Source organism: Cavia porcellus, unplaced genomic scaffold (genome assembly GCF_034190915.1).
Source record: "Cavia porcellus strain 051 isolate PalLab524CR breed Dunkin Hartley unplaced genomic scaffold, mCavPor4.1 scaffold_13, whole genome shotgun sequence".
Taxonomy (NCBI): Eukaryota; Metazoa; Chordata; class Mammalia; order Rodentia; family Caviidae; genus Cavia; species Cavia porcellus.
Genome location: NW_026947496.1, coordinates 8,737,541 through 8,755,980, shown reverse-complemented (window position 1 = coordinate 8,755,980; position 18,440 = coordinate 8,737,541). Strand labels below are relative to the sequence as shown.

Sequence of the window (18,440 nt, the reverse complement as noted above, 5' to 3'; positions counted from 1 at the left end):
GGTTTCCCAAATATCTGGGTAAAATGACACAGTTAGGTCATCACAAAATGTGTCATCTCAGACAGTGTCTTGTCTGTTGGGGTATAAGGACTGTGAGGTACCTGAATTGAAGGGTTGGCTCCTGTGTACATTGTAATGGGTGTGTCTCAGAAGGCTGCGGTCAGGGTCCAGGGTCAGAAGGCAGATTTCGATCAAGGGAGGACAAGCATGGAGCTGTCATTCCCCATGGGACCACAGTTATCTGATTCACTCTAGGGCCTCACTCAGTTTCGGCTTTACCTCATCATCAACTGGCTCTTGGGCTGATCTTTGTCAAAGAGAAACCGAGGCTGGTTCAGGAGGTAAAGAGAGGCTTTAATCAAGGATACAGCACTGCAGGAGTGAGGGGTGAGCAGCAGGAATCGCACTCTACAGGAAAGACTGGGCGTTTTAATGATAGAACTAGGGAAAAAGAAAGAGACCAGGGGGAGCTCGGACTCAGGGACACCTAGGTGTGTGAGCAGCCCTCTTAGGTGTCCATTCCTCCAGAGACTGGGACACAGAGGCCTCCTCATTCCTGATGATCCCCTTCCAAAGGAAGGACTTTTCAGTGCTTTAGAACAACATCCCAAGGCAATAAGCACTGCATACTTTACATATGTCAAGGGTCGCATGGACGATTCCCCAGGTAAGTTTGTTGTAGAAAAGGTTCTACAGAAGAGAGATGAGGGCCGTGTGAGCAGTGGGGGCTGGAACCAACTGTTAGTTTGCCTGGAAGCCTTCGGTCTTCCCAATTGGTGGTTTGAAGATGGATTGCAGTTGTCCTGGGGACACAGCCTGCTGCTCTGGACACCACATCAGTACTCCGGTCTTTTAGAGTGGAATGAGGGGCTGGGGGGACACTGTGTGAGAGAGCACAGATTCACTGGTCAGGCTGAGGCTCAGGACAGGCAGAGCCTCAGAGCAGCCTGGCTTCGGTGGCTCAGGGAAGTTTCTTCCTGACCTGTGTCCTCTCAACTCCTGGGCAGTATTTGCCTGTGATTTCCCAATTCCTTCACTCCAGACTGCAGGCCATGGCGACCCCGAATTGGGTTACCTGGGATTTCCAGTCGTCTGGGGACAGGAGCAAGACCCCTGGGGTCCCTCGGGGCTGAGATCCCTGCTCTTCCTGTCAGAGGCTGGATGAGGTGCATGAGAGGGTCCTGGGTGACTTTGGATTGTTCAGTGTTAGAACTGAGGAAGGGGCTCTGTCCAGATCACATGTAGGATGGACAGTATTGTGGAGGTGGTGAACCAAAGACAAAAGATAGGCTGGGTGCTTTCACAGGAACTGAATGCGTGATGATGGTAAAATACAGCCCGCATCAAATGCACAGCGTGCACTTAATGGTGGAGTGACAGGGGACATGACGGGATTGTCTGTCTTTGGGTTTACCCTCATTGGTCATCTGTCAGGAGGACCAGGCTCTGGGTGGGCTGCAGAATGCAGAGTTGATGACATAAACTGGACCCTGCCACAGTGAAGCTGGTGCCCCAGCTGGTGATAAAGGAGCACAAACTATGAAGTTTATGTTGGATGGATTGTGTGTATTTTTGTTTTCTGACGAGATTACAAAATACACAGAGGCAGGGCAGTATACAAAGAAAGGAGATTTATTTCTTTTGCATTTTCTGAAGTCCACGAGCACGGCACTGGCATCTGCCAGCGCTCCTGAGGTCTTCCAGCTATGCACAGCACAGTGTGTGGCCTACTCAGGGGGATGTCTGAGAAAGGTCACACGGCAAAACACGAAGTCAGGAGACCAAAGCAGAGCCAGCCTTGCCCTTTCCTGATTACCCTGGCGAGAAGCAACTCGCTCTGTGAGACCAGCATGAATTCCTTCCACGGCCTGGGCCTGTGCCAGGGCCTGCATTTTTACATGCTGCAAAGAAAACCCTGGAACATTCTAAGTATGCAGGCAAAGACTTCTGTAGACCAGACACCAGGAATAGAAATGCATGTTGAAGGAGAAGGTTGGCTTAAAACTGTTTGATTCCTTCCAGGCTGTCCTCCTGCGGAAAGTGAGTAAGGCCCCATTTCCTCACACGGTCACTAATACTGGACAGTATCAGCATCTACCTTAACACAAACAGCGCTGCAAGGATTCCCACTGCACCCTGCCTCAGAGTGTCTGGGTGATGCAAAAAGGGTGAGACAAAACAGAAAGGAATAAGTGCACAGCAAATCCAGCAAGACTGACGGAAACAGCAGCAGAACGTGTGCCTCTGATTCGTACACACAGCCTTACACTCGCCTGCTGTACAGTGACACAGTAGGATCCTGTGGGAGCCTCGGCACTGAGGACCCCCGACTGCATCCTGTGCTGCAGCACTTTCCTTTTGCTCACTAAACCCTGGCATAATCACTACAGAAGTGCACACAGTACTACCCACACAGAGACACATTGATTTTTCATTGGCCTAGGGAATGCAACTGGAGTCCAGCTAAAGAGCTGGTGTGTCAGCGACACCCTTCCCTACTAAGGGCTACCCCTGAGCTCAGCTAAGCAGCTAATGAAGGGACATGACTGAGCCAGGGACCTTGTTAATAGGAAGCATTAAGACTCAGGGCAAAGTGTTTTTCTCAGCAGGAAAGAGTTTCTCTCAGCAAGATATTGATACGGGGGCATAAGACTCCCAAATTACTGGATGTTAGCTGAGCTCTCTAAAATCTAAGAAGGAATTTTAGGAACAGTGGACATTAAGAGTGGAATATATTTGTTGAGAGAAAGCTTCTGTCTGGGAGAGACCAAAAAGCTCCTCAATGGATTGCTAAAGACTCTGTCTTTTCTAGGGACATTCATAGCGCAAAAGCACAGTGAGGCAGGTCTAAAGTGGGGGCAACATGAGAACTCGCATGCCAGGCAACACGTGGGACAGAACTATGGTCAATTAATGAGTCTTTAATTGTTCAAGTAAAATTGAGCAAATCTGGGACAAATGAGGAACCGAGTCATGTATCAAGCAGCCATGCTTAAAGAGCAGGGACTCCTACAGTAGAGGGTTGGGATGGTGACTTCCACACCTATTTGGAATATCAACCCCTGATGTTCAGGGTTAGGGCATGGTTGCACATTTGTTTTGTGTTTGCCTTGAGGTCAGGCCTCAGCAGAGGTGTCTGTGTTCTCCAGGATTGCAGGATACCAAGTCTCCTGCACTGGCTCCTGTCTGACTGCCTGTAATATTTCTAACTCAGCTGCCTGTAAGGATACTAAAGTACCCATTAAGCAGATATGGAAAAACGGATGGTTTTATTCCTGACCCACGAATGCCTTATTTCTGTCTTGCAAGCTGGTCTGCTGAAGTGAGGGTTCCTGCACCTCCGACCCCGACCCCCTGTCCACACTGCACTCCTGCCTCTGCTCCTTGTGCATTCGGTAAGAGCCAGCAGAGAGCTGCTGTGGATAAAGGCTCTTTGTTGCTCCCAGCAACTGGCCTTCTGGGGCCTTTTCCTACTGGCTTCTCTCTTGGTTTCCTTTTCAGCTGTGCACCAGATCTCTGTGCAGGAGACTAGACATTTTGCTAGGGGCTTCATTAGCTGGGAGCACTTAGTAAAACCCCAAGAAAATTTGTTAAAATCCCGGTAATGAGTAAAAGACTATAGCAAATTGTTCCCGTGAACATAAACACACATAAATTTCATTTGTGTACTTACACGCCATACTTAAGCAGTTGGGGGAAGTGAACATGTTTAAAATTGAGATAATGACCAAAAAAAACTCCATAAATAACAGAACAATAAAAACAAAACCTGTGTGAGACATGTATAAAAATGTTAAAGGATTTTAATAAAAAACTGCTTCAAAGGCTGGAATACAAGGGGCCTCTTCCCATTTCCCACATAACCAGACTAAGGTTGCAGGTTAGACAGGTTTACTCAATAATTTATATGTTTAATGTTACTCTCATCCTTTCCTTCAAAAAAATTCAAGGCTAAAAATATTATTTTGAGTACTGAAAAGTTATGGAAAAATTCACTGGAAAAAAATAAAAACAGATATGAGCACTGAAGATTCTTTTATGAATAATATTAAGAAGTTGGTTCCTTGTGAATAAGTCACAAATAAGACAGAAACAAATTCCAAACATATTGTATAACCAAAATGATTTTCTAAAAATTTGGAAGAAAAGCAGAAAACTATTTGACTGCTTTCTCCTTTGGAAAATAGTTCTGAAAATGAAAGCGTTGTTAGAAGTCACAGGTAGAAAACACTGGCTACAGAGAAAAACGAAAAATAAAAAATTCTTTTGTGCTAGTTGCTTTTACATCTCTGGGATGCAAATACTGGGCAACCACAATTGAAAGGCAAAGAGGGTGACTTTGGGCCCACGGTTTGTAGAAGTCTCGGTCCATTGCTCCATAGCTGGCTGGCTCCAAGGCAGGGTGGCATGGCAGAGGGGGTTGCTCATGGCAGGGCAGAGGAGGAAGGAGATAGACCCCCGAGGCCCTGCCCCGTGACCCCCTCCTCCAACCCTGCTTCGCTGTGAGTGGAGGAATCCACCGAGACTATTGTGTCCCCACAATCCGGTTGCTTCTGGAAAGCCCCACCTATGAGCTCCTGAGCCTTTGGGAGGGCATCTGGTTATTAACAACACCTGCCTGTATGGAAGACATCATACCAAAACTTGAAAGGAAGTCATACAGTTAGGGAAAAAATTATGCAACAGAGATTTTATCTTTGAAAGGCAAAGAAATATTGAAAATTTAATTAAACTAGCACCCCAAATGGAACATTGGATGTGTGAACAGATGACTCACGGGAGAGGAAAATCAAGAGCCATAAAATACAGGAGAAAGTTCACACTGATAATAAAGAACTGAAGCAGGTCAGTGCCGCTGCACAGTGCACTATGTCAGGAATGTCTGTATGTACAGAAAAGGTTTGCACTGTGGTTCGAATGCATCCCTCAAAGTTTCTGATTGGGAAGATTGGACATCAGCGTACTGACTTTCAAAAGGGATGGGACATTTGCAGGGGAGCCTAGTGCAAGGGAAGCAGGAAAATAGGAGACTGTCCCTAACTGCAGGTGCTTCCTCCTTACCCAGTGCATTTGACATGGACGAGCAGGTCCATTTCTTTGCCATCACAAATGACCTTTCAGTGAGCACCTGAGTCCCCACACTTTCATGGACCCGCAGACCCTAGGAGAGAGCCTGCTGAGCCCAGGACACAGACACGGGGACACTGCCTGAGGATGTCCTGATCCTGTTCCTGGTCTCAGAAGGGTCCTCTTGCCCTGCTTCCTGGTGGCTGGGTAGCATCCAACTCGCTATCTGATGCCAATCTAAGTAAACAACACTGTCTCTTGGAACTTTGTATATCTGACTATTCATTTACAGACTCTTCTGCCTGAGCTACAGAGTTCTTTGTATATCTTAGTGTTACTTTCTTGTGACTTTTGATAATTTTTTCTTTGTCTGCTTGTAATGCTCTTGGAATAATGGATCTGATATACTCAAATTGAGTATTTTTCTACTTTATACTTTAGAGTACTTTATAATACTTACTTAAGCATTTTTTTCAATTAATAAAGTTACACAAGGCCCAGGCATACAGCTCAATATCAGAACTCAAGACCTAGTACCTGCCTGACAAGTACGAGGTCTTGAGTTCCGTTCAAGGTACAAAATAAATAAATAAATAAATAAACAAAAGCAGTTGCAGGTACTGGAACAAGAGGCTAGTCATATCTAAAAAAAGTGAATCGGATCCCTACTTGGTGCACAGAAAATAATTCAAAATGGATCAACAGCTAGATAGAAAAGCGAAGCCTAGAAGTCTTAGAACAAAACGTAGGGGTAGGTCTTCATGCTCCTGAATTTGGCAACCAGATTATTAAATGTGACTCCAATAGCATGAGCAACTGTAGCAGAGTTAGATATCATGGACTCTTTGAGACTGAAAAGGCATCAAAGAACACTATTAACATTAAAGATGAGAGAAAATATTTGCAATTCAGGTATCTGATGGGGGTCTATTATCAGAATAAGGAATGAACTTTTTATTAACAACAAAAACAAAAAGAATCAATTAAAAATGGGCAAAGGGCTTGCACACACAATTTTTTCAAACAAAGACTGCAAAGGCGAACGAGCATACGAAAAGATGCTCGGTACCAGCAGTCACTGCAGATCAGCAAATCAAGACCACCACGGGCTATCACCGCCTCCACCCCCAAAAAAGGAGCACACAGGAAGTCGGAGTCTCATACCTTCCTGGTGGGAATGGTACATGGTCAGCCACTGTGGGAAACAGTTTGGCATTTCCCTGCAAGGCTATGTTAATTACCAAAGGACCCAGTAATTCCTTTCCTTTGTACTTGAGCACCGATGCGAAAGAATGAAGAACAGGCACCCAAACAAACACGTGGACATGCAGATAAACAGCACCAGTGTTTACATGTCACTGAGCAAGCGAAAAAATCAGATGGATGAGTCAAAACATCCTAGTACATTTCTGCAATGGACGATTATACTGCCATAAAGGGACAAAGAACAGATACATGCTACACTGATGTCTAGAAAATACTACAGTAAAAGAAGACATCACACACAGAAGCCATGTATATGCTTCCATTTATTATGACATGTTCAGAGTACGTAATTTCAGAGACAGAAAGCAGATTGGTGATCTCTAGGGCTTCGGGGAGGAACAGATGAGAAAGCATGGCTTAGTGGAGACGATTTTCTTTTGGGGCAATGAAAGCTTCTTGGAAGTGGAAAAGGTGGTGGTCACACAACACGCTGAACACACTGTTTAAGATGGTTAACTTTATTATGTAACTGTCACAAACAATGAAACCCTAAAAAGTTGGTGATATCTGACCATTAAAAAGTTAGAGCTTGTATATCACCACGACTTATTATTTTAGTCTCGGTGACACAGAGATAGGAGAGATGGAAACTCAGACCCTGGAACTGCAAGTCTGGGTGAGGACGACCTCAGAGTACAGAGGGTTAATAAACAAAGCGAGTGCCTCAAAGAGCTGCACTGTGAGTTCAAAGACGTCCACCAGGTTCTGGGGAAAAGGGAAACTTCCTTGAAGAAGATGACGTCTGAAATGAATTTTATGTGCTGCCTGGAATTTAACTGTTAGTGTTGAAGATGGAGAAATAAAATCCCATGAATAAAGGTGCCATCCCTACAGGACTGAGATCTCAAATACTGCCACCTGAGTGCCACAAAAGCGACATCAGTTGGGCACAGAGATAAAGGGCAGCTGCTGAGGAAACCAGGCTGTGTGCCTGGGCCCAATGCAGAGTGGTTTTGGTTTTGCGCACAGCCTGATGAATGGTACATGTCAAATAAAATAAAATTAAAATGTGCACTTCTTTAATTATAGCCCAAGCACCAGGACAACTGTCACAGGAACCCTACCATCTACAGCATGGATAGCCACTTAGAAAGTCAGCTTAAGGCAAGTATGGGACAGGACTGGAGGCACGAGGAAGCACCCGTGACTGCACTAAGCAGCACATGTGACAAGTGCCAGAGACGCTGCCACTGTCTAGGAAACCTGCAGGCTGGCTATGGGGTCTGCTCTGCACCCTGGGGTCTGCACCAAGCTCTGCTGTCCCAAGATCTTGGTGAAGAGGCACAAGTGAGTGGTCAGTGCAGGGACAGCTGAGCGGTTCACTGTGTGACAGTGCTGACCCACGCTTCAGACGGGAGCCAGTCAGCCCCACTTGCATTTTCTAATGAGCCAGCTTCTAGGAGTTGGGGATGGGATTTGAGGCACAGGGGTGCACCCCTCATGGAGACACAAACCTGCCACAGAACAGCAGGCTGTGGGTCGCGTTGTGTCTGATGAAGAACAGGAAGGGGTGGTCAGCACAGAACACGGGCAATTCCACTGCACAAAAATATACACACTTGATAGCTGTGGCTGCCGCAGCCTCTGTGCCCTCCTCGTTGACCTCCACCACACTGCTGTGCACGACCTTGGACAGACACAGCTCACTGTCCACCACCATCCCGGACAGGTTGGCCTTGCCCTCCTGAAAGGCGTCCTCCATGCCCAGGGCCTGCAGCACGGTACCCATGTCATAGTCCTCCTGCAGCTTAAACCTTGGCAGGAAAACTTCCAGTTTGGTCCTCTCCATCTGCTCTGGACTGGTCCAGGTTTGCAGTTTCTCAAAAGTGAGGCTCTTTTCCACCTGCAACACAGAATTAGACTTTAGTGTCACCCACAGCTGTCCCTCCACGGGCACCTGACCTCCTCTGGTGGGCACGTAGTACTGACTACCATAGACTAAGCCCTGCAGGGACCTGGAAGCTTATGGGGTCTCGGGTTTGTCCTGCACCGGCTGCTCAGATGCCACCAGGTCCAACTTCCTAAGGTGAGGGAGGTGCCCCATCCCCACCACCCCAAACCACATCTGTGCCAGGGGTTGTGCCTCAGGTGTTGGGAGGGGATTAGGGCTCTCTGAGTCTTTGGTTTTGTGCACAAGGCTTAGTTTGAAGGGGACAAAGTACTGCTGGTAAGCAAGGACACAGGGCTGTGGCCCTGAGCCACCCCGGGCAGGGGCCTGAGGCTGCAGGGGGCTGGGTCTGTCTGCAGGGAAAGCACAGAGTGGGGGCCTCATGAGGATTCTAGCTAAGCCTGGCTGGACAGGTTCAGGGGCCTGCAGGAAGGAGTCCCGGGAAAGAAACACAAGGACAGGGAATGAGACAAAGGGAAACTGGAAAGAGAAAGACAAGGAGAGCATGAGAGGCAGGGGGGCTTACGCCAGAGGGAAGGCAGATGGCGGAGCCCAGAGACCGGGCACACTGAGCCGGGATGGTGTCCCTGCCACCACACAGGTTGCAGGAGTGGCCGGGAGCACTGCAGGGACAGCTCCCCCCAGGGATCACGGTAGCACCCACAGTTGTGCACGTGCTCAGCTGTTTTCTTCCCTGCAGAGTCACTGTGATACCACTGCTGACCCACACAAGGCCACCTAACACTAAACTGACTTGTAGAACGCCCCTCCCAAACAAATACAAGTTGCTCCCAGAGACAAGGGCCTGGAGGGACAGAGGGCAGAAAGAAGTCACAGGAAGCCCAGGAAGAGGAATGTCCACATAGGCAGTGGTGCCCACCTAATCCCAGGACACTCCACAGGGCCAAGCAAATTATGACAAGGTCCAGCGGTTGAGGGTCCCAAAACACTATAAAGGGAGCCAGGGAGAAAGGCCCATGGGCATGAAGCTCTGCAGGCCCCTGCCCTGTCTGGGGCAGCTCTCTATCTTCAGCCATTTCCTCCTGACAAATGAGGTGTCCTCCTGTCCCGAGCTCTGTCCCCAGCTCATCAGTGGAGCTGAGCTTAGCATTCCAGGCTGCTGCTCATCTCAGGGTGCTTAGCACTGGACAAACAGGGCAGGACTCTGAGTGACTAAGGGAGAAATGCATCCTAGGCGGGGAGAGGACAGAGGGATGGCCAGGGCAGGACTGTGTGCCCACGTGCCCTGGTGGAAAGGACACAGGGATGTCACCAGAGGGTTTGGCAGGACAGCAGACACACAGGCCTAGACCCCCATCTCACCGTGCTGAGGTCCACACCTTCATCGGGCAGCACGAGGACCATGCTGAGCTCCTGGCCCACATAGGGCAGCTCCAGCACCTGGGCCCGCACCTCGCTCACTTTGGCCCGGGGAAACTTGCCTGTCTTGCACATCATCTGTACCGGCCGCTGTTCCTTCTGGTGACCAGCAGAGAGGAGTGTGGTCAGTGGTTCCTCCAGTAGTAGCAGGATACCTACCTGAATCATCTGTGTGAGCAGCCCATGCCAACCTTGGGAATGTGTCTGTGCCTGGGTCACCCATCGAAGCCTCACCGAGCACCTCTCATGGCGTGGAAAGCCATGGAGTATGCAGAGTCAGGAGCAGCCTGGGGAGTGTTCCACCCAGCAAAACAGAATGGGCTGCTATAAATTTTCCACATGATATTTCCTGGCTCTGAGATGCCCCTGGATCCTTCGGAAAAAAATGAACCATTCTATGAAGTGCCTGATAATTTAAAATAGACGATGGGGCAAGGCTAGGTTCTAGAGAGGTAAAGAAAGACTCTTCAGTCCCTGTGTCAAGCAACACTGAAGTTTCTTTTTCGTCCCAGGATGAAGATTAGGGATCGAAACTTATCCTAAAAACTAAGGAGGTGCCATTTGTCCTTATTGGAATGGCAGGCTTTGCAGCAACTGTCCCGTGTGGATTACACAAAAGAAAGAGCAGGGGAAAATCTAAAATGTCCATGCACCTGATCCACAGGCGTGCAGCAGCCCGAGGCTCTGTGGAGGGCACAGTGACCCTTGGGGCAGGCTATTGCCCACATGGGGAGCTCTGGGTGCAGCCTAAACCTTAGAAGAGATACTGTGTTGGGCTTTTTGAAGGCTCTCGCTTCAGTTAGACATCTCACATTGAGGTTACGTATTTGTGTCAAAAATAAATCGTGTAAGTTGGTTGAGACCGTATTGCAATGTTTTGAATAATATTTCCTTCCTCACCTAATTGAGCATCAAAATTATCACTGATGACTGCATAACTGCGTGGTTTGGGGAGACAACACCAGGTCACTGTGTGCACTTGAAAGTTTAAAAGTCCGCTCTCCATAATCCTCAGGACAAGATCAGTTCTAAGGCAGGCTGCCCCTGAGGTGCTCCTGTCTGCTGCCTCGAATTTGTGTAGGCATCTTGCTGGCTCTCGGTTATTTCCGATTTATTTGTCTGCCTTGCAGACTGTTGTGAAGACTTCAGTTTTTAGGATTGGCTGGCTCAGGTTTTAGGATTGGCTGGCTCTTAAGAATGCTTTCAAAACAGGCATGAGACACAACCTATAAACTCTCCCACAAATGATGTGTGTGTGTGTGGGGGGGGTATGTTTTCCAACCTACAAAACTCACATCAGAGCTGCAGAGAAGTAGTATTTATCTCAGAATCACACTTGCAAACACAAGGGTGTCTTTACTATGGTCTTCAGTTTAGACCTTGTATAATTATAGAAGTATATATTTGCGGCTGTTGCAAGAGGAAAATTTTTAATTTCCATCTTGTTTTTAAGAATGAGAGCGTAGATAACCACTTTTTATTCTCTCTCTCTCTCTCTCTCTCTCTGTCTCTGTATGTCTCTCTCTCTCTCTCTCTCTCTCTCTCTCTCTCTCTGTCTCTGTATGTCTCTCTCTCTCTCTCTCTCTCTCTCACTCTCTCTCTCTTTGGTACCAAGGACTGAACTCACAACGTTGCACTTCCCAGGAAGGCTATTGTTCTGAGCTAAATTGCCAGGCCTGGGACTACTTTTTAAATGTGAAAAAAAATAATTAAAAAGTAAAATGGACTGTATTGAACACGTATAATCATTTTAAATGTTTTATTTATTTATAATTCATTTCCTGTTTTTTAAGGGATTATACGACTTGACAAATTATCTTAACTCTACTGAAAGTTAAAAATGTCAATCACTTCTCTGCCTTTTGGCTAAGCTCAAGTGAAGTGAAAAATGTCAAACTGGGTGTGCACTCCCATAATCCTAGCACTCAGGAGGCTGAGGCAGGAGGATCATTGTGAGGTTGAGATCAGCCTGGGCCTCAAAGGCCATCCTGAACTATATAGAGAGACACTGTCTCAAAAAGACAAAAAGTAAAATAAAAAAGTTTAAAAAAAGAAATTAAAAAATGTCTGGACCATAGTCTTTACCATTTGGTTTTAATATTAGGAATTTACAAATATGAATTAGTAACTTTTAAATTCACTAACAACGATGCAAATGAATACTCATTTAAATTTTAAAATTACTTGGCCCCGCCCAGTGACCCATACATATGTAAATATCTCTTATCACACTTATTTTATTGCTTCTACTTAGGCAACTTGAACTTAGAGGAAAATCTTCCCACTGAGGTTGCAGTCATGGATGCAGAAGAAATTATCAGACAGGAGGACAGTGGCTTGTGCAAAAAATTATCAGCAGCAAATATTCTTTACTCCAATCATTTTTTCTCCCTAGTTAAAAATTAATTCTGAAATATTTTGTTTTGAAGACTTTTTAACGACTAATGCCCTTACAGAGTTAAACTTTTCCAAAGTGTTTCTTTATTAATGACTTTGTTTAAAGCTTCTGCGTACCTGGTTGATTTTGAAAGGCATTTCCTTTGTGTTCGACTCCCGAAAAAGCTTATCCCATTTTCCTTTAAAGTACACAGCGTTAATGAGAACCAGCTTGTCCCCAGCATCAATGGAGTTCTTTGCCAACAGCTCTGGAATTTTGCCTTTGGAGAAAAGCAAAGCCTACACTCAGTGGCTCCCTTTAAACATGACATGAACAAACTCTAGGACAACATCCAGCACATTTAAACACCACGTTTTCCAATTTGTGAGTAAGTGTCCTTACAAATGGAAAAGTGGGAAGCAGCCCCTAGACGTGGCATTCATGCATGGGGACACTTGGGGAGCATCCACCTGATATAGGAAGGTGAGGGGCTGCTGAGTCACCCGAGGAGAGCCCAGATGAGAAGGGACAGGCTGGAGACCAGGCCAGGCAGGACATGAGAGATGCATAGGGCGGGCACTGAGGTCCCCTTAGGTGTCCCAGGGACATGTGGCCAAAGGCTCCATGCTGACACCCAGAGCTCACCTTGGGCAGTGATGAGGCTGACAGAGGCAGCCAGATGCTGACAGAGGCAGGTGGCTGATGCCCATGGGAGGGGCTCCTGGGAGCCAGGGGAGGGGGAGCCTGGAGACCTAGCAGCAGGCATCCCCAAGAACGCAATGTGGGCAAGCAGACTAGCTCCTCTGCCTCTGGACCTCCAGGGCTGCCTTCTCCTGAGCTGACAGCATCCTTGCTTATCATTGCTTCCAGAGGGCAAGAGTGGGAAAGATTCCAGGAGGACATGGGGGAATAAGTGCTGAGCCTTAAGGGAAAACGGCCTGGCTTTGCTGCTGTCTCCTTTGTGAGCAGAAATAGGAAGGCTACGAGCAGGTGCAGATGGTTCAGCCCAAAACAGGGAGGATTTGGCGGGAGGAGAGGCGGGGAGAGGGAGCTGCAGAAGGGACCCTGCCTGCTGACCTTCAGTCTTCTTGGACACCCAGGTGTTGATGTGGTTTCTGGACCTCTCTGGGGCTTTGGCGAAGGACAGCGGCTCCATCTTGGCCTTGTAGAAGCGCAGACAGGACTCCTGAAAGGACTGGGGACAGAGACAGGGCAGGTGAGCCAGGGAGCTGCAGGAAAGGCTGGGAGCTGCCAAGCCTGCTGAGCGCTCCCTGGTTCTCTGAAACCCTGAGAAGGGCTGATGAGAGGTCACTGGGAGGCCCTAGGATGTGGGATACCACTTTCTATGTGGGAGTGTGCTGAGTCTGGGAAAAGCAGATGTGAATGAGGAGCTCTTGGTCCAGTCCACTGGGGCTTCTCGAAGGGAACCCTTCAGGAGGCATCGTCATCTCAAGACAGGAGGTTGCCTGTCTGGTCCCCAAGCTCTCTAGGGTCCTTCTGCTGGGTTCGGGGCCACCAGGTATTTTACAGCAACTCTTTCTGTTGTTAGACTCAACTCACGGGCAGGAATTGGCAGCTCTCTTCTCCAAAGAGCCTGTTGGCGATGCTGAGGGAGTACGGAGCGCCAGGCTTGTGCACCTGGGCGAGAAGCGACTGGAAGCCTTCGTGAGGGTCCTTCACTGAGCTCAGCCCCAGCGCCTGGGAAGGAAGTGATGGGCACTGTCAGACTGGTCTTCTGGTCTCACAAAGAAGTTACCAAAAAAATGCTGTCCCATAAAATGAGCCTTCGAAAGAATGTACTTTCTTTCTATCTTTTGGAGTCACAATCTTGATATTGACTCAAATCCAGGAGGGTCCTGGTGCCTCAGCCTCCGGAGTGCTGGGTATATTTTGAGATTAGTGCACCCGACAGAGCTACTGCTGGGGGCCTGGAGCAGAGATCAGAGAGGGACAGGACACAGGGCAGTCAAATGTGGGGCTCTTCTGCCCCCTCTGGATTCCACGGGAGGATGGAAGGGCCAGAGAGGCTCAGCTGATGTAAAGCCCTGCATTCCCTGCTGGCCAGGAATACACCAGAAACAGAAAAAAACCTACCTGCAAAATTTGTGTCAATAAAAAGAGATTTGGTTAAAACACTAAACAGGTAAGGAAAATGTGCAGGAATAGAGCCCCAAAGGGGTCTTAAAAGGAAACAAGTGTATAAAAGAAGCCATGTGATTAACAGGACTAAAACAGAGTTCTTAAAACTGTATGCTAGAGAGATTTTATTACATATATTTTAAGGATCGCTTCAATATTTTAAAAATATGTAGTAGGTGATAAGAAAATTCTCAAATGATTCCAAAATACAAACACAGAGAATACAGTTCAGCATGGTGTAGTGCACGTGTATCATCCCAGCAATCTGGGAGGCTGAGGCAGGAGGAATGCAAGTTCAAACTCAGTGTGGGAAACTCAGGGACTGGGCAAGACCCAAAATAAAAAGGGCTGAGAATGTTACTCAGGGTGAAGACTTTGGGTTCTACCCGGAGTATAAGAAAAAGAAATTATACAGAAATGAGGCTCTTACATTCACGTATTCTATTAAAACTACAAATGAAATACCAATGACATGGAAACGTCACTCCGTGTAACTACTGAAAACACACTTTTTATGCCTGGAAGGGTGGCGGGCACCTCTGTTCTCAGCACTCTGAAAGGTGAGGCAGGATGATCTAAAGTCCAAGTCCAGCCTGGCCACAGGTAACTTAGGAAGACTCTCAAACAACTGTTAAAGGGCTGGAATAAACAATTTTTTTAATGGGGCTGGCTCATTGTGAAGGCCTTATATTCATTTTATAGAAGTTATAGAAAAACCCTCTTTTCTAAGTAAATACCTGCAGTGTGCAGATCACAGTGCTGCTATATTCTATAAAAGTAACGCTTCTAAGTGCACAAGTATACTTACCCTAATTCCAACATTACACAGTAAACAGGCATAAAAATATTATTCCACAAACACATGCAGTTCTTACAATTTTACGTATTAGGTAAAATGTATTTAAAAAAATTTTTAAACCTTGGAAAAAGAGGTTGTGACTTTACCCATCACAATGAACAAGAAAACTTACAGAGAACTATTTCTGGAAAGAATTAGGTGATCTTTAAAAGAAACTTTCCTAGTAGTCAATAATTTTATTCCTCATGACACTGGTCTATACAGGAAAAGATAACAGCTAGAAAAATTCATTTTATAACACAGATTACGGAAAAGAAAATGTCAAAAATTGAATAAAAGGAAACTTAGAAGGATTTCACTTAGGATCAGACCTGTCTGTAACTGTGAGCAGCTCGCTCCTGACCAGCACTTGCTTTGTGGGAATGGTTCTGCCAGATGCTGGCAAGAATTGGAGAACATTTGCAGAAGTAAGGTCACAGCTCACAATCAAAGCAGCAAATCTCAAACCAAATCAAGTTCGCAGGACTGCAGGAAAATTCTTTCAGTCCTCAGAGGTTTGTCAAGGCAGAACGTACCCATAGGAAATTTGGCTTCCTCTGCTGGCATCATGCAAGCCTTTGACTACACAGCCACACAAATAATCCCCAGGCTGTGCTCAGCTACTCAGTGCCTAGGTGCACTGAGCTGGGCGGAGGGAGCCCACCTGGCTCACACAGCTGCCAGGCAACAGGCAGAGGCCCCAACAGGGTCCTCAGGGAGCTCAGAGCCTGCAGGACCAGCAGATCCACAGAAGGGACTTCCCCTCTGGGCCTCAGCCTCCCATAGTGATTCAGGGACAGGGGACCAAGAGCTGTCACCACTGAAAGGGTCCTCAAGTGTTGGAGACCACTAGGTAGAGGCCAGAGTAGCTTCTAAATGAACTGATTGGCTCTCTGTGTTTCCCTGTGAGTCTGTCCCAGGCCTATGCCCCTTATCTGGAGGTGGCAGCAGATCCATAGTAAATGACCTCTACGGCCACAGCTGAGGACGCCTGGCTCCCACCCCAATTAACTGGAAACTATACGCCCTCTCACTCCAGTGGTCAAGGGCTCCCAAATTCACATAAGATAGTTCTCCCAAATTGGCATAACTCATTACTTGGAGTAGCCCTTGAGCTGAATCCCCAGGTCCTGCTCGGTTTCCAAAACTTTTAATTCTAAACCCTTCCTTTGTTTGAAAACCAACTAAATATGGATGCTCAGAGTTCTCTGTTGCAGCCCCTGAAACGTGAACTCTGCCAAAGGGCTTTGACCCTCCTGGAGCCCTAAAATCATACGACTTGTCTCTTTGATTTAAGGCTTTGCTGCAGTCCACTCCTATGGAGGCTGCAGTCCACGGAACTCAAGGTAAAGCTGGTCACAGAGACCAGCGACATCACACTGCATGGCCTGTGCATGGGCACAGAATGCCAATGCCTGGCCTTAGGGGTTTCCCCTCAGGCGCTTGGCCACTGCCCACCCTGTGAACTCCTCGTAACAGGAAGGGGTTCTGTGCCATTTCAGAGAGGACCTGAGCATGCCTCACTAGAGCTTCCAGGGTCCCTGCCTGGATCGAGGCCTTCTGTCTGGCCTGGCCTTGTCATGTTCTGTTTGTCACTGCAACCGCAAGGCGCCGATGAGTGATCGATCACAGCTCTAAAGGCTGGTGCTGCACAGGAGAGACAGATATCCGCGCCTTCTGATTCAGATCACTCCAGCAGGCCCTCCTTTACCCCTCTGTGGAGCTGGGGATCAAACCCCAGGCAAGCCCTTACACACAGCCACCCTGGCCTCCACTTATTTTCTAAACTCAGTGCCAGGCAAAATCTTGAGTCTTCCTTGAGGTGGTACTTAGTGAAACACTCTCTGTCCTGCCACCACCACAAAAGACCACAGAGACAAAAAAAAAAATAAAAGGAGCCCCATTCTGGAAGGAGAGTGGGAGATGCCAGCCTACCTGGACCATCTGGGCCGCTGTGCTGCCCTTGGCTCCCAGCAGGACCATGGCCAGGGCCGAAGAGATGCTCACAGGAGAGCAGAACACATTGTGCTCAGGGTTGTCCTGGCCCAGGAGCTTTAGGAGTTGGATTGCAAAGGCACCGTTGGCTTTAGACAGCGCATCCATGCTGCAGGTCTGGAGGGAGGGACAAACGTGTTACAGGCAGCTAAGTTACAAATATTACAGGCAGTCACACAGGGCTGGGCCCTGGAAGAATCCAGCACAGAGGACCAGATGTCTGGGGACCTTGGAGGAAACACACATCTCTTGCTGTGGGCCAGATCTCAAAATAGAGGCCAAAACAAATGCAACCACAGTTTAAAAATAATCCTTCGGGACTAAGTATGGATCACCTTGAGCAGCCAGGAGGCACCGACCCCGCCCTATAGGAAGGGTCACTGCTGTGTGAAGAACCATCGCTTGCTGCCTGCCTGCTCCCCCATTGGCCCTGAGTCGGTCAATTTTACCTGGACAACCAAACTTATTCCTGACCCCAGCGCATGCCTCACTTATTCTCAGGTCTGTGTCTGAGAGTCACTGGGTGATTTCTGATGGACACCAGGCTGCGAATACACAGGAGCTGCTGCCAGAGGCAGCTGTGTCAGCCGCTGTGAGGCCAGAGCCTTCTCTACAGGGAGGGATCAGGGACCAGGGCCAGCAGAGGGCGCCAGGCTGCTGTGTCTCCTGCCCTGCAGCCTGAGGAGCCTAGGGTGGGCTGCCAGCCTGGCTGACCTCTCTGCTCAGCCTGCATCCTGTTCAGAGTTCCACCTCCATCCTGCCCTGCTCAGGAAGTCACGTGGCCGAAACCCTGGACTGGGAGAGGACCCTGCACCCAGTTCTCCTGCTTGCTTTCTCTGTCCCAATCAACCGCACTTTCCCTAAGGACCTGTAGGGTCCTCTCCTCCCTGGTCCCAGCTCACCTGCTGGACCTCCCTGACCCCTCTCATCTGCCCTCCCCGCCTTTCCGGAGACCCCTCTTCTGCCCAGGACCCTCCAGCTCTTGCCACCACCCACTGGAGACCGCGACTGCTCTACTCCACACTGGCTTCTCTACAGAGTCCCTGCTGTCCCTCTACCATGGTCCCTTCTGTCACCTGCCTGTCCTCACCACCATGCAAATCAAACACAGCTCCCCACACCCCACTTTTAATTGGTGCTGACCTGTGCTCCTTCCCTGCTCTGCAGCCACCTCTGCCCATCACGGTCCCCTTCACAGTGGGCTGTGGGCCGCTTGGACACTCTTTCCACTAAGAAGGTCCCTGCGCCCTGGTCTCCCCCAGCATCTCAGGGCAGCTGAGATGGCTTCGCCTCCTACCTCCCAGCCACAGCCACCCTCACTGATGTGATGCAGCCCAAGTCAGTGACCTGGGGCCAACCTGGATGCTGTGGGGCGCAAGGACCGGGTCCCTCAGAGGCTGTGGGGTCAGGACAGAGAAGGCTTTCGTCTCCTGGGGTGAGTGTCAGGGATTCCAAGATACTCGGGGGCACTGCATGTGCCCAGGGGCCAG

General features: G+C 48.4%; 1 protein-coding gene and 1 pseudogene across 1 annotated transcript; one reads left to right on the top strand and one right to left on the bottom strand.

The window, feature by feature from the left end:
• Window positions 1-6,770: 6,770 nt before the first annotated feature.
• Window positions 6,771-17,102, bottom strand: LOC134478463 (serpin B9-like). Its single transcript, XM_063259798.1, has 6 exons — window positions 16,891-17,102; window positions 13,539-13,676; window positions 13,056-13,173; window positions 12,116-12,258; window positions 9,545-9,700; window positions 6,771-8,176 (listed from the first exon to the last, which is right to left on the bottom strand). Exons 1-6 carry the CDS (start codon window positions 17,056-17,058, stop codon window positions 7,772-7,774), a joined length of 1,128 nt encoding a protein of 375 aa, XP_063115868.1. The 5' UTR covers window positions 17,059-17,102; the 3' UTR covers window positions 6,771-7,771.
• On the top strand, window positions 9,870-10,359 carry LOC106027463 (HIG1 domain family member 1A, mitochondrial-like; annotated as a pseudogene).
• Window positions 17,103-18,440: the final 1,338 nt, after the last annotated feature.

Excerpts from the sequence above, each read along its gene's own strand:
- LOC134478463 (XM_063259798.1), bottom strand. The coding sequence starts at position 17,058 with ATGGATGCGCTGTCTAAAGCCAACGGTGCCTTTGCAATCCAACTCCTA. Across the intron at positions 13,677-16,890 it reads CAGCGGCCCAGATGGTCCAG|GCGCTGGGGCTGAGCTCAGT; the intron begins GTAGGCTGGCAT and ends CTTCCTTCCCAG. Across the intron at positions 13,174-13,538 it reads AGAGCTGCCAATTCCTGCCC|TCCTTTCAGGAGTCCTGTCT; the intron begins GTGAGTTGAGTC and ends CTCTGTCCCCAG.